Source organism: Sarcophilus harrisii, chromosome 3 (genome assembly GCF_902635505.1).
Source record: "Sarcophilus harrisii chromosome 3, mSarHar1.11, whole genome shotgun sequence".
NCBI lineage: Eukaryota > Metazoa > Chordata > Mammalia > Dasyuromorphia > Dasyuridae > Sarcophilus > Sarcophilus harrisii.
Window position 1 is genome coordinate 199332031 of NC_045428.1, and position 22801 is coordinate 199354831.

A 22801-nucleotide genomic window follows, 5' to 3' on the forward strand; every position below is an offset into this window, starting at 1 on the left:
TTCATATAGATTTTCTATGTAAAATCTTTATTAAATATTCTGGTCTACATCACTAAAAACCTCGGTTTAAATTTAATACAACATACTGTTATGAGTATGAACCTGAGAAGCAAACCTCTCACCAAAAGTCATCTGGTTCTTCAGAAGCTGACAAACTAAATAAGGAAAAGAGGTGAAAGAATAATTAGACAAACTTTCTTAAATTGACAAATCAAATGATTAGATTTGGATTTTTTTAAGGGAGAGGTGTATTTCCTTAATGACATGATTTTTATACTATGGCAATTCCCCAACTTTCTTTACAATTAATTTATTATCTATCTCACAGCAGCCAAAAGAAGCCACAACATAACTTAAATATAGTAAAACTAGTGTTAATTTTGCTTGGGATATCATACCTGTCAGCTTTATTATCAGACAATAGTGTTTCTTCAATTGATACTTCTTCCACAACCTCCTTTTTTGAGCTCTGAAGAGTAAAGGAAGATAAGTGTGTAAAATATTTGCTATATTCAATATGTGTTAGATAAAATCTGTAACTTATAATTACAGGAGAAACACAAAAATATATGAGAATTAAGACTAAAAATAGCCAATAAATGAGAATACTTAGTAACAAATCACAACAATTACCTATAGTTTGTATTCTCAAGTACTTAAATGAGGATCTACAAAGTACTAAGTTATTATAACAACACTTTTGTGTTCAGTTATTTGTCTCAAGTGTATTTAAAATTTTCTTAGTTTGTTCCTAAATAGAAAGGTTATATAGAAGTAGGCAGGAATTACTTTTCCTTCATTTCTATTAAATTGTGATTGTCATGACGTTTAACTGAAACAAAAGCCACATAAATTCCTAGGAAATTTTTAAAGATGTGAAATAATCTTGCTTAGTTAATTTCTGTTATATGAGCTTAATACAATTATTATATTAAACCCCTTTGTGGTTTTTATTAAAGAGGCTTTAAATGACAGTTCAGAGCATTACAGAATCACATTTTCTACTAATTTATTTTTCCATCTATCCTCTGTCCTTTAAAATTTTTTCTCACCTTATTTACTGATTCCTGATCTTTATTTTGTTGGATGATTTTCATATATTTCTCTAGGGGATTGACAATTTCTTTGTTGATGATTTCCAGTTCTTTAATATCTTTTTCTACTTCACTTTTCAATGATTCTTCAAGCAATCTCTAGAAAATAAAATTGGTGCGAATTTGTTTTCATAATAGTAAGCATTGCTTGATTACCTATGATGTTCAAGGCAAAACAATCCTTGCCCTGAAGATGTTTACATTCTAACATCAAGAAAACATATAAAACAGATAAGATACACAGCAAGCTGGAAGAGAAAGACACTAGCACCTGGAGGATAAGAAAGACCTCATGAAGGAATCTTCAAGGAACAAGGGATTCCAGAAACAGAAGGGAGCGGGGAGTGAATTCTAGGCAAGGGGAACAGTGCAAAGGCAGTGTCAGATGTGATAGTCATTAAAATCTACAGGTAGTTTGGGGGCCAGACAGTGAAGAGTATATAACCAACAAAAAAATTTATATTTGAACCTAGAAGCAATGGGGAAACAATGGAGTTTACTAAATAGGAGGGAGACATGGTCATATTAGTGCCTATGTAGATTATAGAAGAGGAAGAAAACACAAAATGGAAATGAAATGAGACTTTTTTAAATAGCATGAGCAAGGAAGAGGGTTTAGAGTGATAATTATTAGAGTAAGGATATATATATATATGATGTTGTGAAGAGGAAAATGATAAAAAAAAAAATTGGCAAGTGACTGAATAAAGATGAATGAGAATGAAGAACTGATGCTATCAAAAAATAGGAAAAATTGTGAACAAGATTAAAAAAGACATGCCAAATAAAGGACAGTATTCTACAGAAGCAGTGGGTACTAAGTAGTACTTATCACCATTTCTTTATCCAGTTTTTGTAGTTCTCTTTGTTCCCTTTCAAAAGTTTCCAATCTTTCTCTCTGCCGCTTTTCCTCTCTCTCTCTCCGTTTCTCTTCCCATTTTTCTTCTGTCTCCTGTTCTTCTAGATCTAGCATTACTAAGAGAAAAATGAAACACACACAGGTTCTGAGGTGGAAAGGATTTTTAGGTTAGAGATTATCAAGTCAACTCTTGCATCTTTTTTTTTCTTTTTAAAAATTTATCAAAGGTTTATATTTTTCAAAACATATGCATAGAAAATTCTGCAACATTAGCCCTTGCAAAACCTTGTGTTCCAGTCTCCCCCCTCTACCTTTTCTTACTCCCCTCCCCCCTAGTTGGGAAGTCAACTCTTTTATATTATATATAAGGAAAGAGAACTGGAAACCATTAAGTCATTTTCCCTTGGTTTTGACTTTCTATGGTACCATACTGCCTTCAATGCTACTAATTCATACTAATACCCCACAATCTTTTGCCCTATTACTCTAATTAAAATCATGTAACCTAATAGTCAATTCTAACTAATAGGTCAGAGCTGCCATAAGAACCAATGGCCACCACAGGGGGTGAAAGTGGAGGGATGGGATAAGGATGATAAATCATTTATCCTTCTTCCAAAAGACAGGAGAGATGATTTGTCAAATTCATTAATAGAAAAGAATATAGGTCTATCCCTTCTTCTCTATGAAGCAAAGTGCCAATGCAAGGAAGTTATTCACTTAATAAATAACATTTTGATCCCTTTCCTCTGCTTTTTAAATTAATGCTCCTTCAGGGTCATCAATTGCAAAGGACTTAGATCTCAAAACTCTAGGATTGGTGCTACTTTGAACCAAAGAAAATGAGTACACTTACAGGGTGAATTGTGCCCTAAGGGATATGCATAGTTCAAAGTTTATTGTAAGTAAATATTACCCTTTTTCACAAGATTTATTCCTGAGGTCCAATCCTGTATCCCTATCATCTTACTGGAAATCTTATATATATATATATATAATATTGTTACAAAACTCTCATTATTCTCCCATTCTTCCTCCAAATTTCCCATCCTCCTAAATTACCCAATTTCACAGCTTCAAACTCTTCATTTTTCCTTACCACCACCTATCCAATTAGCTGCCATATTCTGTCCATTTTACCTTTACCAAAACCTCGTCTGTCCTTTTTATTCAGTTATCACACAATTTCAAAGTCTCATTCCCTTTTATCTTGGTTATTACAAAATAACAGGTCTCCTAATTTCTAACCCTTTTACACACACACACACAGTATCTTCCACATAACTGACAAAATAATCTTCCTTAGGTTCAAATCCATCACTCCCCTGATTAAGAATCTTCAGTGGCTTCCCTTTTGCCTCTAGTGAAAAAATACAAACTCTTTGAAAACATTCAAAGTTTGATTATAATTTACCTTTCTAGACTTAGTTCACATTCCCCCTCTTATACATTTGCCTATTTGCTAAACACAGAATTTCATCTACCATCTCTGTGCCTTACTCCAATCCCTACTTCCCACCCCACCAGTAATGTACTCTTCCCTTTTCAACTCTGTCTCTTAGAAACCTTTTGTTTCTGTTAAGGCTTTAATCCAGGTGCTATCTTCTATGGGATGACCCCCTGGCTATTACTGTTTTCTCAGTTCACTCAAACTACCATACAGCTATATAAATGTTATGTTCCCTTCTGCCTGCCCCCTTTCACAAATAAATATCCTTAGGGCCAAGAACTGTTTTCCATTTTGTCAGTGTATCCCCAGCAGCCAATTGCTGCTTTGCATATAGTAGGAAAAAATACTGAAATGATTTTGTATAATTCTTAGCTCTCTTTAACTACAATAGAGGATATCTCATGCATCAGAAGTAGAACTTATAATATGTAAGCTTTCTCTTTTAATGATTGTTTTTACTCATAAGTAGTCATTTAAATCAAGAGACTGAAACTGTTTATATGTATAGAAGATTAAGATGATAGGTAATTAGATAGAAACTATTTACATTGTGAATAACTTATTTAAGGGAGTAAGCATTTTTGGAAAGGGAAAAAAAAAACAGTAGCTCTGACTGTAAAGTTCGAACTCTCCAGAGAGCAAGAGGCAGAAATAGATGGGGGGACCTCAAGAGAGGTATAAATAGATAAAATTATACATGCTGTTCAAAATTTCAGATTATGAAACTTTTAGTTATCTAAATTTTAAGCTTCTTTTTAAAAGTTTTTTTAAATTTTATATCCACAAGTTACTTGATAAATTAAATTATTCAACCTAAATATTTTCTCTGTAATTATCTCGAAAGTTAAATAACTTATTCAAGAAGTTTTTTATTTCAATAATTCAATAATCTATTAATTAAAAAAAAACTTACTTGGATCTTGATGCAAAGTAGTTATTGTTGGCACAGTGTCTATGACTCTGTTAATGGGAACCATATCTCCTGCTGGATATAACACATCTATTTCAAGTTCCTTTGGAATGTTCCCACCATCTAAAAGAGGTTTGGACAATGGCTCCATTATTCCCTAATTATAACAGAAGGGCAAAAGAACAATTGCAGTGTGGGAATTGCTGATCTTTAATTTCAGGCAGCTAACTAATTAAGCAGGTCTCTACTAAACATTTGAGGGGAAATGTTAAGACTATACTCAAATATAAACAGAAGAATATTTAGCAGATTTTTTTTTTAAACTTAACATACAGTTTATAAAAATTTGGGGTCAAATACTTAAAAGAATAAAATTTTACAAATAATTAACATATAAGCCAAGAAAATAATTTCTACATGGGAAAAATCAATGATTTTCCAAGCTGCTTGACAAAAACACGATTCAGAATGTTTTTAAACAAAATCATAACTTTAAAAATTATTTGCTTTTTATGTCATCAGTTTTCAGAAGACTCTAGAAAATAGTATGCAACTCATCATTAACCCTTTAACCAATTTTTGACACACTCATGTCAATTAAGGTACCCTCAGGTTAAAGATTAACATTAAATTATAAAATTTACATTAGATATGTCAGAATTCTGGATCTGAGAGAAACATTAGAGATCAAAATGAAAGCCCAAGGTCACAAACCTAATTAATAATTGAGCCAGGGGTTTAAAAAATCACTCTCCTAATTCTAAGGCCAGTTCTCTTTCCACTAAAGCTGGGTTTTATCCAAATCTAGAGAAAATATTAGCATAAGCAAAAGAAAAATATGAAATTTTCTAATTTATAAAAGAAAAAAATAAAACATTTACTTTTGATAAAATTATTACTGAAGTAAATTCCACTTTTATTCAGGCATGTTGAATCTTTTCAGCAACTTCTGATGTAGTAACTGGCTCTAGAGGGAAAACCTTAAAGGGAAAAACTAAATGCTTTTTCATGAATATATCTTTTAGACTTTGGGCCTTTTAAATTCCACATTCTATACAAAGCCCTTTCCAACCCTTCATTAATTCTATTACTTCCGTATTATGTATTTCTTACCTATCTTGTATGGTTTGTTTGTACATATTTGTTGGCTTGTTGTCTCCCCCATTAGATTATGAGTTCCATTATGGACTCACATTTGGCCTCTTTTTATATCCCCAGCACTTAGCACAGTGCTTGACACACATAGTAAAATGAATCTTAGTAAAGGTTTATTAACTATCTGGCTAATGGAATGTTAAAGATGAAGGAAACAGAAGGATTATCTAGTTTTCCTTGTTTTACATACAAAAAAATCCACTTGCCCAAGGTCACATGCACTACTTAGTGGCATAGAGAATAAGAATCTAAAACTACCAACTGAGAAATCAATTGCCCTTTTTAAAAAATCTAAAAAGTCTTATAAAAGTGTATGAAGAATATGAAAGAATATAAGGCTACACTGCATAGTGAGCATTACATTTACTTATAATGGGATATATTTCATTAAAACTATCTATCAAATTATTAAAATTGGCATTAGAACTTACATTCTAAAGAAGATTCATTTTGAATATCCTCAATGCCTGATTTCTCTGCATTTGAAAAATCACTTATATCTTGATCAGTGTGCTTCTCATAATAACTAGAAGAAAAAATAAAGATTTTTATTTATTACATTATTTTACATTATTTATTAATGTAAAAGTCAAAAGCACAGTTGGATAAAAGTGCTTTCTGCCTTAGTAAAACACTTCACTAATTTACCTCTAGACTATATTCACTGTTATCTCTATATCGTTTCTAAAAGAATTTTTTCAGATACATTTAAAAAAACTGTTGTCCCAGAACCAATTTGACATCTAGTTCTTATGAAGATGTAAAACTAATTATCTGAGATATCAGTACTGCCTGCATGCTATTCTTATTCTTAATTTTAAAAAAAGATATATAAAATAATTTACTTTTAAGGACAAGAAATATAACTACAGAATCATATTCATGAGTTTAAGAGAAAAATATTTACAATGAACTTTTCAATAGTCACACCTTATAACTGATTATCATTTTAGAATTATAGGTTAACATTAGGTATAAAAAAGGCCTGATCTTTCATTATACATAGAGAGATATATGAATTAACATCTATGTAGGTGTTAATGCTGTAAAAGCTTTTGTGTTTCAAAATAAATTGAAATCTTAACTTGAAAAAAAATGTGTCTCGTTTCATCCCTACATAGTTAAAACAGCCAAGGATACATAGTGCACAAATATAGAAATGCCTTTCCCTAGACAATTTTTGGTGAGGCCATTCAATAAATACCAAAGACAAATGCTAAATTCAAATATGGACTGTATCAAGCACAAATAAATAAAACAATTAGACAAGAATTACACATTACATTAACAATGAAAACAATGCAAGTAAGAAATGCTTTTTATATCTATAGTACAAGTGTTTCAGAGGAATTAAACTTAATTTCAAAAATACTTGAGAAAAATAAAAATTACAAAGATAGAAGGGACCCTACATACCTAATAATCCAACTTATTTTAAAAGATGAGGAAAGTGATACCAAATATTTGTAGTCATATTACATTTATAATTATGGGATTATATTTTTTATTACATCTTTCACTCATTTGTTACATGATGTAGTTTGTTCACATCCCTCACACTCTACCACCATTACCATCACACTTGTTTTCAATTTTTTAGATTGTCTTGCTGTCATTTATAGTAGCATGAAATAAAAACATGAACTACCACAACCTCACTTATCTGACAGCCTCAAATACCAAGAGCAAGCAAGGAAGTAAGCAAAGAAGTCCCCTTAAAACTCCAAATTATTTTTATTAAGTTCAGCTTGTTTTAGCCAGGCCTTCAAGTACTTATCTATAACTCTTGGTTTTTATTAGTCTGATGAAAAATCTAATATATGATGGTTGTTTTAACAGTACTTTTCCCTAAAGTACTTAACTTTACTACTTTAGTAAAGTACTAAACAGAACTTTAACAGTATTTTGCAGTATTTCAATTAACAGGAAACAATACTAAGGAAGTTTGAGATTTACCTACTTACTGGTCCTAGAGCCTGAAAAAATATATGGCAACCTAAGGATGCTAAACTAAGTCTACCTAGTAATTCTAGGTTATACTTTTTAATCAGATTACAGAGCTTCAGGAGGGAAGATATGGTCCTTATAATGCTGCTTCATTACACCCCTCAAAACATTCCAATGGCAAAACTTCCCTATTTCTTCTGAAGACAGCAGGATTCTTGCAGTCTCCCAGCTTCTTAACCTCAGTATCATTCTTATTTCCTCATGTATAAACTATATGTATAGATTGACATGGCCACAATTTAGGAGCTGATTGAATATGTAGGTCATGGGACCTACTATACACACATATGGGCATATCTTGGAGATAATGCATACTAATGCTTTATTGGTAGAGCTGTAAAATGGTCTAATCTTTGGAGACAATTTCCAACTATACTAAAAGAAAAATCACTAAAATGTACAACACATTACACAGCAATACCAGTACTATCCCCTGTGTTTCAGAGATCAAATACAGAAAATACCATATACACAAAAAATATTTTTAACAATTCTATTTGTTCTAGATAAGAACTGGGAATAACAGAGATAAATATTAATTAGGGAATAGTTGAATAAATTATTGTATATGAATATAATAAAACATTGTGCTATAATAAATTAAAGGGATAGTTATAGGGAAATCTGAGCTGATACAGAAGAAAACAATTTAAACAATAATAATACTGTAAAGAAAAATAATTTTGAGAGACAACAAATTTCATCATTCCAACCATAACCAAGTAGGGCACCATAAGACCAATCATAAAGCATCCTATCTACCTCCTGGCAGAGAATTAATATAGTCTCAAGGTGGAGAATGAAGGATTATGACCAAAGTGTGTATTTTGCTTGATCAAAGATATTTGGTACCAAATTCCCTTTTTCCATTCCCTCCCCCCCCCCCCCCCCCCCCCACCCAGCTCGAGATAGTTGAGATTAAGTGACTTGCCTAGAGTCACATAGCTAGGAAGTGTTAAGTGTCTGAGTCCAGATTTGAACTCAAGTCCTCCTGACTTCAAGCCAGTGCTCTATCCACTGTGCCATCTAGTTGGCCCCCCCAAAAAAAGTTTGGTTTTTTTTTTTACACGGAAGCTGGGAGAGAGAAGAAGCCTTTCGATAGAATTGCCAAAACAGGAGGAAAAATGAGAGAGTCATTGAAGCAATAATTACTTTTAAAAATATATTAATGCTTATAATTCTACTGACAACAAAAATGCTCTACTTGCAAAACAAATCAATCTAATTGCCTCCAAAAACCTCCTCTTGAAAGTCGCATGAAAAAACACAAATAAGAACTCATCTTCATATGACATTTAAAGATTTATCAAGTATTCTTTACAACAAACCCTCAGAGGATGGGTAATGTAAATATTATCCCATTTAACAGATTAAAAAAAACCTAAGGCACAGAAAGATCAGATAATGTCATTGCCAATGTTCAACAAGTTTCAGTGATTATTATCTCCAGAAAAAAATGAGAACTCCTGTATTTGGCATTCTACCACCTATCTTTTCCCTCAATGACTCCACATTATTATATCTTATGAATACTACATTCCAGCCAAATGGCCTACTTACAGCTTGCTTATGTGATTTTTTAAATCACCAGCTTAAACATTCCTTACATAGGCTGTCTCCTATGTCTGGAATATTATCCCTCATCTCTTTCTTTGTAAATCTTTAACTCCTTTAACTTAATTTAAGTGTAATCTCCTATGATAGCCTTCTTGATTCTTTCAGCTGTTAATACAACCAGAACATTTTCTACTTAAAAGCTACATTTTCAGAAACTCAGTCTAATTTCTCTTCTTCTCTAATATTCCACTTTTCAATTTATCCCCATATCAATTCAATTTGATTCAATTACATTCCAGGACTGTGCTAAACATTGGGATATGAAAAAAGTCAAGTCCCTGACCTCAAGAAGTTCATCTAATGAAGAAGACAATACAGAAACAAAAATATACAAAACATGTAGAGGGCCAGAACTCTGGGAAAAGTATACTTGAAGCAAAGATACTTACAGCAGGGTGTTTACTCAGTGTGATTGATGAGATAATGGTTCTCTAGTTCACATATACTTAATACTTAGTGTGATATGGTGATGTAATGGTTCTACAGTTGGCACATGCTCAGTGTGCTGTAGTAATGTAATTATACTAAGGTATTTAAGGACTGAGAGGACTGGAGTGAGCTGTGAGAGTGAGCTCGAGCTCAGACTCCAGACTATCCCTGACTATCCTCATGGTGACTCTCCTGGCTAAAAGCAAGGCCCATCCAGAGATCCTCCAGGAAGCTATCCTGGGTATTACAGAAAACAACTTATATACAAGATAAACAGAAAATAATTAACAGAGGGTTAATACTGGAATTAAGTGGGGCTGAGGAAGGTTTTCTTTGGGGATTAGATTTTAGTTGCGACTTAAAGGAAGACAGGGATATCAGCAGTTGGAGCAAAGGAGAATGAGCCTTCTAGGCATGGGGTTCAGCAGAGGATTTGCCCAGAGCTGAGAAAACGAACAGCCAGGACACCAGCATCACTGAATTGAAGAATACTTCTGAGAAGGGATAAGAAGAATAAAAAAATGGGGCTAGCTTATGAAGGGACTTTGAATGCCAAAGAGCATTTTGTATTTGCCCCCAGAGACAAGAGATAATTTAGAGTTTATGAGTAGGGGGTAAAATGACCAGATTTGCATTTTAAGAAAATCATTTTAGTGATTGGAGGATGGTTTGGAGCAAGGAGAGACTTGAAACAAAATGATCCTCTGACAGGTTAATGCAATTATCCAGGTGTGAGGATGAAACCTATACTAGAGTGGTGGCAGTATCAGCTAAAAGTGAGTTTTTTCCTCCTGCTTGACTTGTACTATTCGACTTCTATTAGTTATTGCATTACCTGTTTTATTCTTCTGTATGATTTGAGCTTCTTGAAAGTAGCAACCATGCAATTTTTTTTTTTTTACTTCCAATGCCTATCTCAGTATTTTGTATATCTTAGAACTTAACTGTTTAATCAAATGAATATTTACTTTGCTAAAAAAAAAAAAAAAAAAAAAAAAAAAGCAGCATCCTTCTTAATGTCATTAATATAAAGACCAAAGCTTATATGACTAATTTTCATCGGAGTATCTGCATTTGGTAGTTCCCATTATCAGTAAAATCTTAGATCTAGTCCTTATTTCTGTTTTGTATAGGAATTATGTATAAATGATAGTTTACACAATAGAATGTAAGCTCTTTCAAGCCAAGAACTGATTCTTTTTATCCTCCATTACTTAGCACATTGCCATATATAAAGTGGATAATTTAATCAAAATATAATCAGTAATTTAAATTCTGAAACCTTCCCATTCCCACTAACAGTTAAGAAATGTTCATTTGAGGCTATTAAATAAATAAATAAATAAATAAAAAGAAATGTTCATTTGAAACAGAAAATTTAGTTTGAGGAACTTATTTTGGACAATGCAAATTATATACTTATACACAACTTAAATATAATGACTAGTAAACCTTTTTCTAACACTCAGAAATTAAGTGAAATTATGTACTTCAAACAAAATAAAGTATGATCTTTACCTTGATTTCTGTTCTTGATTGCTTGGTAAGCAAGCTAGAATGTAAGCTCTTTCAAGCCAAGAACTGATTCTTTTTATCCTCCATTACTTAGCACATTGCCATATATAAAGTGGATAATTTAATCAAAATATAATCAGTAATTTAAATTCTGAAACCCTCCCATTCCCACTAACAGTTAAGAAATGTTCATTTGAGGCTATTAAATAAATACATAAATAAATAAAAAGAAATGTTCATTTGAAACAGAAAATTTAGTTTGAGGAACTTATTTTGGACAATGCAAATTATATACTTCTACACAACTTAAATATAATGACTAGTAAACCTTTTTCTAACACTCAGAAATTAAGTGAAATTATGTACTTCAAACAAAATAAAGTATGATCTTTACCTTGATTTCTGTTCTTGATTGCTTGGTAAGCAAGCAATTGAGATATTTGGAGCAGATACAGCAGATGAAAGTTGAGTTGTCTTTGGAATTGGTGATGGAATTTTGTCAGCAAGATGACAGGGAGACCCAACAAATGACCCATTACCTGAAAGGTATAATCTTATATTTTAAAATATGTTACAAATTTCTTAGGGAAGACATTTACTGAATTGCTATCAAAATATTATAAAACAAACATAATTAGTTTCTATTATCCAAATAATAAAAATTACCAGCTCCCTCACAATTACATAGTATTTAAGCATTTATAAATTACCTTTCTCCCTACAGCCTATAAGGTTTATAGTATAATGCTAAGGGTTAATTAGAACTATAAAACACAAAATGATAGAGATGGCTGGAATCTTCTATTATCTTAATCAGCTCCTCTTATCATAAATTCAAAGTTAAAGAAATCTCAGAGGCCAACAAGTCCAACAACCTCATTTGGGGGTAAGGAAACCAAAGGCCTCTCTACTGAGTTAAAGAAAAAAAAAAAATCAATGCAATTTTCTATTGACATACATTATTATTTCATTATATCATTGGCTCTTTAATTTTTTAGCTTTAGGTTTCTCTTTCTTCCACTTAGTCCCCAAAATTAATTTAACTGACATCATCTCCACAAATAATCCTTATATTTCCAGATACATTTATTAAATAGGATGTTCAGGCATGCCCCAGATAACATTGTCATGACCACAGCAAACCACCATGCTATGAGGTCTCCAATGTAATATGATTCAGCAGGTATGATATTTCCTAAGGAACTGAATGCCCTCTAGTAGTTAATGTTTTGTTGTTAGAATTAATTGACTATATCTATCATACAAAATTAACTCAAACTTATATCTTGAATTAAATTTTATTAATAACACTACTATTTTTAATAAAACACATTCTATGGCTATGCTCTATATATTCATGCAAATTATTTAAGGGCAATGCAACTGACCCCACAAATACATCTCTATAAAAATTATGAACTTTTTTATAGGTTTTCTTTATCTTTTGAATAGTCAAGTCAACAAGCATTTATTAAGTATTCATCACTTGCCAGGAAGTGCACTAAGTACTGAAAACACAAAGAAAGACAAAAACAACAAAAAAAAAACTAACAGAATAATGACTTGGTTATCTAAACTATTATTCTCTTATATAGTAATTCTATGAAGCAAGATATTAATTAAAATAGCAGCTCACCTGCTAAATACATTTGGTTACTAAGGCTTCTCCTTGTTTTTGAACGTGGAGTAGAGGAAAGCCTTCTAGGAGAAGGGATTCTCCTTTGCTGTGGAGTTTGGTAATCAGACATTGCATCACCTTTTTCATCTTTCAGACTACTGAGTGGAAGCTGCTCAGAAACAAACTTATCCTCTGCAAACATAACTTTTTCATGAATGCTACTACTTTGAACTGCTGGAAAAAGTGAAGGAGAGTAACTCCTTGCTGGGGAAGGGCTTTTCCTTGTAGCTTGAATAACTCGTTGCTGGTAATTCCTGTACGCTTCTTCTAAGTACTCTGCCTCCTTCTCCAGTTCTTTTACCCTTGCTTTGGTATTAGCTACAAATTCAAGATCAGCATCTGTAGAAGCACTCTCAATTTTCGCAGGCTGGCAATATTTGCTCCTTAGAAGATCTTCTGACTGAACAACAGCATCAGAAAAGAACTGATTCTTCAAGAAATTATCCATATAAATATCACGAGGTACAATCTTGTCACTTGTGAAATCAATGACTGAGTGATTAATCAGTGATGACCTTGGGTTTCGATATACTTCATTTTCTAAAGCTAGATATTTAAATATTGGGGGGGAAAAAAAGAAAGCAAATTAATTTTGAGAAATGAAAAATCATCTAAAAATAAGATTACAATAAACTTTTTAGGACTTTTTTTAAATATGAAGAAATAAAATTAAAAGACAAAAATGAATATGTAACAGAAAATTCACATTTCAGTTCTTTATGGTTTCTACATTTATCTCATTTGATCCTCTAATTCTTATTTCATATATGAGGACACTGAAAGTCAAGTCACAGAAAGTGACAGAATTACACTTTTAATTCTAATATTCTAAGATTATGGTTTTTTCCACAAAATATTCACAAACACACACACAAACATACTACTGCAAAAGAGAGAATGCTTTTAGTTTTAAAAGTCTTCAATTTCTATTGCTAACTTTCATATAGCACCTCAAACTGAAATAAATATGATTCAACTGATATTAAAAGTAGGTCATTCTATAGAGATTCCATAATAACTACTGCAGCTGCATATCATATAAATGTTTTGATTTTTTTCCTCTAAATTTAACACAAACATGTGAATACAATAAAGTAACAATAAGTCCTAATCTCAGGTCAAAAGCCTTACACCTGGAATCAGAATGGGTGTTCAATGCTTTGATGTTGCTCTCTGCAGCATTTAATGAACCACTCTAACATAACCTTTTCTCTTATTGGCATGAATTCTATCTTCCATCATTTTCTTTTAAACCTTTATGTCAGGGGATCTTTAAAATGAAATTATTAAGTGCTACATAAATATGGAGTACTAAGTGCTTTTATTGCTCTGACCTCATTTGATCCTGACAATTTATGTTAATTAAGGAAGCAGGAGACACATTATACTTATTTTGGAGAAGAGGAAACGAAGGCAAGTAACTAGTATAGCTGGGGACAGATCTCTGATTCTAAGTTCAGTGCACATTTCACTACACTGAGCCAATTTGGATTCACTACCCTTTCCCTATACATTAGCTTAGAAGACAGTATTATTCAAAATAGCTTTTAGCTGATAATGAATCAGGTTCACTATGGGAATGATAACCATTAAAGAGGATTCTAAAAATGTCTGGATGTGTGACCAAGGTCAAAGTCTAGGCACTATATATGAAGTTTTGGGCAGGGTGTTATTTGTCCTTTATTTTTGAAGAGAATCAAGAAGGTGATGCCACAATTTGCAAGTGAATTGGATTTAAATGAGATAGACCTGTGCAAACTCACCAGCCCCTCCGACATGACAGATCAGGATGACTAGAAATGGATCCTATGTGACATAGAACTAATTATTTAACCTCTAGGTTTTAGGAAACTCCCTAGAATTTAAATATTAATTCATGGATAGATGGTAATTTGTAGAGATAGAGGATGTAGTTACACTGGTGGATTCACAGACCTTTTGCATATTAACCAAAAAGATAAAGGGAAAAAAAAAATTTAAAGAGTAACTACTTTTTTCCAGGAAAAGAGAATAATTATATGAAAAACTGTTAAAATGGCCCAGGATTGTATTCTGGAAAGAAAAAAAAAAGAGCATCCAATTATTTAATCCAAAGTAAATAATACAAAATAAAATCCAATTTTTTCCCTGTCAATAATTTACATACTTCTAGCATAATATATGAATCATTTACCTTTCAAGGCTTGCTTGGGATGGAGAAAAAAGGGAGGGGAGGTGTAGAGGAATGATACTGAAATAAAGGACAAAAATACAACTTAAGGGAAGAAGATTTGACGAGGGGGAGCCCTGAAACAAACACTCACTCTCTCTGTCTCTCTCTGTGTGTCTGTCTCTGTCACTCTTTCTCTCTCTCTCTCTCTCTCTCTCTCTGACTTTGGGAGGCGGGGGGGAAGCTTAGGAAACTCTGTCAGAAGTTAGCCCCTGAGAGACCCACCCCAGGGAATCAAGATAAAGTAGTTTCATTCTGTTATTTGGGTGGGGCTAGTTGAGTCCAGGACCACTCCTACTTAGCTGGAGATTGAGATTTCTATCCAAATATATTGAGTTGGAGATTAGTACAGGGACCCGCATTCAAATGGAAAATTTCTATTCAATTCCGAAAATCTCTGATTCCAATTCTGGTACAATATCACTGGTATAATATTATAATAATAAATAATAACAGATCTCAAAGTCTATCTTTTACCTCCATGCATTTAAATGCTTGCCTACACTATTCTCCTTCCTCATTTCTTTCTCTTGTGTTTTCCCTCAAATGAAGTAAGCTTTAATCAGTCCCACAAGCACAAAGGTTTGGTCCTGGCCTTACTGTTAATTTTTATTAGACCTACACATGCAAGTTTCTGCAACCCGGTGAGTATGCCCTTTTAGCTTATATCGAATTCAAAGGAGCAGGTATCAGGCACACTTCCCCCAGGAGAATATAAGTAGAAATTCTTGAGGCGATCAAGAGCTGTCTGGGGATTTTCTAGTGTCCTCAACACCTAGCATAGGATAGTTACTTAATAAATGGTTGTGTTCTGAATTAGGAGCACCTGATAATAAAAGAACTTTTCCCACTTTTTCCCTCAGACTCCTATAAAGGACAATCCTAAACTCCACATTTTTGCAGCAGTCTTAAGTAGTATGGTTTGCTCTCCTTGGCATAGCTGCCTGCCAGGATTCCTGCCCGCTGTGAAGAGAAACCCTCTTCTCAGTGCCAATAAACTTCCTTTTTTGCCACTAATATTTCAGGTTCGTGAATTTTTTCACATTGAAACTGCACTGACTAGAAAAGGATTCCCACCTCAACTCACTGCACTGCCACTATAGAACAGCATCAATTCTATAGTGGAATGAACTTAAATTGAAGGTGAAAAACCTACTACTCCAAAAGATGCAGGAATCTAACATTATTATGGGGTAAAATTCTAAAACAACTAAATGACAATAATGAAGTGTGCCTTCCTTAGTTAAAAAGTATACCCTATAACTCTAATTCTAAGGTATTATATATACCTTATAACAACCCTTATAGACTATTTGTGTACAAATGGAATGGACTTTAAAAAATAAGTTTCATGACAATAGTAAAATTTCAAATAAAGCTCCAAATGATCAAATTCCAATTCCCTTAATATATAATAAGACTCAATCCAGCACTGGACTAAAGATCAGTAAAACATTATTTTACCTTTGTAAAATACATTCACTCAAGGTTAATTCCCTTTACCTAAAAAACTATTTGGTATCTCAAAATGGGCAATTTTATTTGCAAGGAGGCATATGCTTTAGTTGTCCCCCTCTAACCAATCCCATAAAAAATACTTAATTGTATATTTCAATAGACATAAAATTTTCTTCAAAGAACCTTTATGTATTTATCTATGAAAGATTCTTCCAACCTGTTTGAGTTTGCTTAAGCTGCAATTTCAAGTCTTCAATCTGCATATTTAACCTTCTTGTAGAAGTTTCATAATCTAATATCTGATTCTTCAGGAGAGAACAACGTTCAATCTGCAATAAAGATATATAACAGAAAAATTTCTATTCATGCATGTCAATTTTTGCTTTTATAATGTGGAGATAAGTTCATTTCACTTGGAGAAATCTCTCATTTATAATAATAATACCTACTTTATTAAAAAAGAACCTATATGCACAAAAATATAGGAATTCTTTTTGTGATAGCAAACAATTGAAAATTGAGGGAATGCTCATCCATTGGGGAATGGCTGCACTAGTTACAGAATATGATTGTGATGAAATACTACTGTTATAAGAAATGAGGAAAACATAGCAAGACCTATATCATAACTGCTGCAAAGTGAAATGAGAACACCTGGGAGATTATTGTGTGTGGTAACAGCAATGCTGTAATGATGATCAACTGTGAAAAACCTGGCTTATCTTCCCAGTGAGTAAGAGAAGTGTGGGAGAAAGGAAGAGAATTCAGAACTCAAATTAAAAAATATATATATAAAAGCAATGTAAATGCTTTAAAAATAACTAGGAATAAAATCTCCTACATAATTTGTTTTTTAAGTACACAAGGATATATTTTATAACAGATTGATCTGAGCTTGCTTACAACACATATTAAAAATGTCATCACATTTTAGCAAAAGAAATGAGAGCAAGTTACCTCATTTTGGAGCCTTTTTTCCAGGACTTGTTTTTCAGCCTTAAATTCCTTCTGTTCAAGCTTTCTTGCATTTTCTGCCACCTTTGATTCTTTCTGTAAGGCTATAAGTTCAGCCGATGGCTGAGAAGATCCTACAGCAATAAAGAATTATAGTCAAATTTTAATTCATTTTTTAAAAAATCCACACTAACTCTTAACTAACATAATTTATTTTGCACAAAGATGTAATCCAATAAGTTGCCATGTTTCATAGGATTGCTCATTATTAATAAAACTAATTCTGTCTAATGAGATATACATATGAATTCCCACATGACTGCTTCATTTTTACTGATATGAGGATAATATCAGGTAGAAAGGAATCAGAATATAGTTTGCATTAATGTAGAAGAATGTTCTTTCTCTAGGCTAATCAAAATCCAATAAAAAGTTAATTCTTAAGTTGGAACAGAAGGTTTTGCAAGGGTAAATGCTGAAAAATTACCCATGCATATATTTTGTAAATAAAAAGCTATAATTTTAAAAAAATTAATTCTTATGATTTTAAATATTTTATGTGAAACAACTGACTGCAAGACACTATTTTGCAAAAGGCAAATGGAAACATCAAAACCACATATTTAAATAATTTAACAGAAATTTCCATGAAATTCACATTAATTTTACAAGTGCAGTAAAGCTTCTTAATTGTAAAAATCATATGCTCAAATTCTCAAAAGGATCTGATTTAAGTGACTTGAAAGTTTTCAATAATGTTGAATTTCTGTCTATCCTATGCAACTCTTACTCATGTCTTTCCACAATTTCACTTCAATTACAGTTATAAACCACCTGGTTGAAATTTAATACGAATTCTGAGAATATATGGAACTGAAATTAAGATATTTCATACTTCGTTGAAGTTGCATGTTTTCATTTCTAATCTCTTCTAGTTGTTGTTTAAGTAATTTATTTTGTGCTTGAAGCTCCAGTCTCTCTTCTTTTAAAAGCAGATAATCTGTAGTATCTTTAAGTTTTTCATTCAGCAACTGGTTCTGTTTTGTTACTAATAAAATCTGTCCTTTGAGAGAATCCAATTCAAGCTGTAAAGAAAAGAAGCTATATTTGAACAATAGGTACTGAGTAATGTAATGTTTAATAACATTGGCAATAAAAGAGAACAGGATAAGTAAAGCATGCACAAAGGTTGGGTGTGTCAACATGAATCCAAGGACTTGGGATTCCATAAAATATTTATAGACAGCTTACCCAGGAGTGATCAAGTCCAGAAAAATAACCCAAATCATACCATAAAATACTCTGTACTACCCTAAAAGCACAAAGGCCAGATTGGATATTTAGTTTAGATAAATTCCCTTCCCAGTAAGGAAACTTAATTATGTATCATATTATTTAGTAAATTTAAAATTACTTAGTAAATACAGAACCAAAATTAGGGGAATAATGTCCATATTTTCATCAAGAAAAGATCAGAGCTGAATGGAAAATATGATTTTCAAATACAGAACTGAGGAAAAACATAAGGAAGTTATCAGAAAAGTGATATCTTAAGGGACTTACTAAGGTTTATCTGTTTATATTTCTATATGGAAGGATGATACTCATAACTCAATTCTCATTATTATGGCAGTTTGAATGACTATGTACAGAGGGCAACAGGTGTGAACTTGAATATGAAAGAATAATATCTAAAAAAAAAAAAAGATGAAATTAAGGGATGAGAAGGGAATGTGAGAAAGGAAAAGGGATAAGTTGAATGATATAAATTCTCTCTCATAAAAGAGTCAAAATGGGGTGGAGCCAAAAGGATAGAGAGCAGACAGGGCTTTATCTGAGCTATAGCTCAGGAATACCTGGGTTCCCTCAAAATCAACACCAGATCAAGCTTCTGAATGGATTTTGGAGTGACAGAACTCACAAATATTTGGAGTGTAAAAAATTTCTAGCAGATGCTATCTTAGAAGGACTTCAAAAAAGGTCTGTCTCAATCAGGTGAGTGGGGGGAAGGGGAACACAGCCCAACGCAGGGACGCCCAGGATGGCCCAGGATGGAGAGACTCCACCAGTGGAATCCAGTGTACCAAAATACAGTAGCACTGGCTACTATGTCCTGATTCCGAAGCCAGTGAATAAGCAGACTAACTGTGAGACCTCCTACAGAAAATAGTGAACCCCTTAACTCCAAGATAACAAGCAGGACTTGACTATACCCCTATGAAAAGGCAGGCATTAGCAGCAGAGCAATGCAAAAGTGTACAACTCGTCGCCCTATAGAAGCTCAAGATAGCAGACTAGATTAAAAGCCAGAATGCTACAATATTTATTTACATGAAACAAAGAAGAGAGATTTGGAAGCAGAGAGAAACATACAGAGTAAATAGAGCAGAACTATTATTCAGCCTAATTAAAAACAGCAGGGGTAACGATCCGATCTCAGATCAAACAAAAGCAAAAATAGATCTAATTAAAAGAGATAAGGAAGGAAATTACATATTGCTAAAGGTTGCCATAGATAGTAAAGTAATATCAATATCAAATATATATGCAAGAAGTAGTCAAACATCCAAATTCCTAGAGGAAAAGTATGAGAGCTGCAAGAAGAAATAGACAACAAAACTATACTAGTAGGGGATCTCAACTTCACTCTAACAGAACCTGGGAGGTAAATAGAATTTTAGAAAAATTAGGAATGATAGATCTTTGGAGAAAACTGAATGTGGACAGAAAGGAATATGCTTCTTCTTGTCAGTACATGGAACCTACACAAAAACTGATCATGTACTAGGGCATAAAACCCTCAAAATCAAATGCAGAAAGGCAAAAATACTAAATGCATCTTTCTCAGATGATGCAATAAAAATTACATTGTAATAAAGGCCATGGGAAAAAACAGACCAAAAAGCAGTTCTTAGGGGAAATTTTATATCTCTAGATGTCTACCTGAATAAAATAAAGAAAAAGATCAATGAATTGGGCATGCAACTAAAAAAAAAAAAAAAAAAACTAAAAAGAGAACAAATTTAAAACCCCCAATTAAATACAAAATCTGAAATTCTGAAAAATAAAAGGGGAGATTAATAAAACTGAAAGAAAACTTTTGAACTAATAAACAAAACTAAGAGCTGGTGTTATGGGGGAAAAAACACAAATAAACCTTTAGTTAATTAATTTAATTAAAAAAAGGAAAGAAGAAAATCAAATTGCCAGTACCAAAAAATGAAAAGGGTAAATTTACTCCCAATGAAGAGGAAATTAAAGCAATAACTAGAAACCATTTTACCCAACTATTATGTCAATAAATCTGAATATGAAATGGATGAATACTTACAAAAATACAAATTGCCCAGATTAACAGAGAAAGCAATAAATTAAATAGTGCCATTTTAGAAAAAGAAATTGAACAAGTTATTAATGAACTCCCAGAGCCAGATGGATTTATAAGTGAATTCTAGCAAACATTTAAAGAACAATTAATTCCAATACCATGCAAACTTTTTGGGAAAATAGGGAAAGGAGGAGTCCTACCAAATTCCTTTTATGACAACAAATATGGTACTGATACCTAAACAAGTAGGGTCAAAACAGAGAAAGAAAATTAAAGCCCAATTTCCCCAATGAATATTGAAGCAAAAATCTTAAATAAAATATTAGCAAAGAGATTACAGAAACTTATCACCAGAATGATAAATTTATGACCAAATAGGATTCTACTAAGAATGCAGGGCAGGTTCAATATTAGGAAAACTATTAGCACAAATGATAATCAATAACCAAACTAACAGATATCATATGATTATATGAATAGATGCAGAAAAAGCATTTGACAAAATCCAACACCCTTTCTTTTAAAAACATTATAGAGCATAGGAATCAATGGAGTTTTCTTTAAAATGATCAGTAGGCATCTATCTAAAACCATCAGGAAAGCATAACATGTAATGGGAATAAACTAGAAGCATTTCTTAGAAGATCAGCGGTGAAACAAAGTTGCGCACTTTCACCAATACTATTCAATATTATATTAGAAATGTTAGCTTTAGCAATAAGAGAAGAAAAAGAAATTAAAGGAATTAAGAGTAGGTAATGAGGAAACAAAATTATTACTCATTTCAGATGATATGATGATACACTTAGCCACAAAATAAATCCACATAAATCATCAGCATATCTCTATGTTATCAACAAAGTCCAGCAGTCAGAGATACTAAGGAAAATTCCATTTAAAATAACTGAAGATAATGTAAAATATAAAATATTTGGGAGTCTACCTGCCAAGACAAAGCCAGGAACCATATGAACAATTACAAAACACTTTGCACACAAATAAAGTTAGATCTAAACAACTGAAAGACTATCAAGTGCTCATGGGCAATTACTATAATAAATATATATTATATAATAAATGCAATATAATAATTAATATAATAAATAATATAATGCATCAAGTATATAATATAATATTTCATTTTTTATAATATAATAAAAATGACAATACTACATAAATTAATCTCCTTATTCAGTGCCATACCAATCAAACTAACAAGAAATTACTTTACAGAACTAGAAAAAATAATACCAAAGTTCATCTGGAAGAACAAAAGGTCAACAATTTTAAGGAAATTAATGAAAAAAGATGGTCTAGATGTACCAGATCTAAAACAATACTATAAAGCAGAGATCATCAAAACCATTTGTTACTGGCTAAGAAATAGAGTAGTTGATCAGTGGAATAGGTTAGGTTCACAAGACACAATAGTCAAGGACCATAGTATTCTAATGTTTGATAAACCCAAAGACCTCAGCTTCTGGGATAATAATTCACATTATTCACAATAATTTTTTAAAAAGTATTGGGAAAATTGGAAATAAGTATGGCAGAAAGTAGGCATTGACTCACACCTATCATCTTATACCAAGAGAAGATCAAAATGAGTTCATGATTTAGACATGTATTTGCACTATAACTAGAGTGCCTTCCCTCCTTACTTTGGTCTCAAGAGAATTTTTCTGTTCATTTAAGCTCAAACACTATCTTCTGCATGAAGTCTTCCTGATTTCCCCAACTCACTAATGTCCTCCCTCCCAAATACCATAGTTTACTTTTTATATAAACTTTTATCATGCACGTATATGTATTCTTTTATGTAATAAGCATCTGTTCTCCTCCGTTAAAATGCAAGCTCATTTGTTGTTCAGTCATGTCTGATTCTTTGTGATTTGGGTTTTCTTGGCCAAGTCATCTGCCATTTTCTTTCTCCATCTCATTTTATAGATAAGAAAACTGAGGCAAACAAGATTAAGTGACTTGCCCAGGGTCAAGCAGCTAGCAAGGGTCTGAGGCCAAGTTTGATCTCATAGAAGAGGAGTACACTCACTACCACCTCCCCTGTTCCTTCAAGATAAGTCATTTCAGAACATGGAACCAGAAATTCCTCTTCAAAAATCCCATGCTAATCAAACAAT

The 22801-nt window shown here is 32.4% G+C and overlaps 1 protein-coding gene across 5 annotated transcripts in view; it reads right to left on the minus strand.

Annotated features, from left to right (window-relative positions):
* Positions 1 to 6: 6 nt before the first annotated feature.
* OFD1 (OFD1 centriole and centriolar satellite protein) overlaps positions 7 to 22801 on the minus strand; it is a 62036-nt gene continuing 39241 nt past the window's right edge. For 3 of the 5 annotated variants that reach the window (XM_031958986.1, XM_031958985.1, XM_031958987.1), the window contains 10 exons: positions 18231 to 18420; positions 17339 to 17469; positions 16599 to 16710; positions 12673 to 13260; positions 11431 to 11575; positions 5900 to 5994; positions 4317 to 4436; positions 1930 to 2069; positions 1053 to 1193; positions 7 to 469 (listed from right to left, as the gene is read on the minus strand). In XM_031958986.1, coding sequence (XP_031814846.1) covers positions 323 to 469; positions 1053 to 1193; positions 1930 to 2069; positions 4317 to 4436; positions 5900 to 5994; positions 11431 to 11575; positions 12673 to 13260; positions 16599 to 16710; positions 17339 to 17469; positions 18231 to 18420 — 1809 coding nt within the window. In that variant the 3' untranslated portion in view covers positions 7 to 322. Of the gene's footprint in view, positions 470 to 1052; positions 1194 to 1929; positions 2070 to 4316; positions 4471 to 5899; positions 5995 to 11430; positions 11576 to 12672; positions 13261 to 16598; positions 16711 to 17338; positions 17470 to 18230; positions 18421 to 22801 lie in introns of those variants that run through there. The other 2 variants (XM_023500333.2, XR_001120830.3) reach the window with 2 other exon arrangements.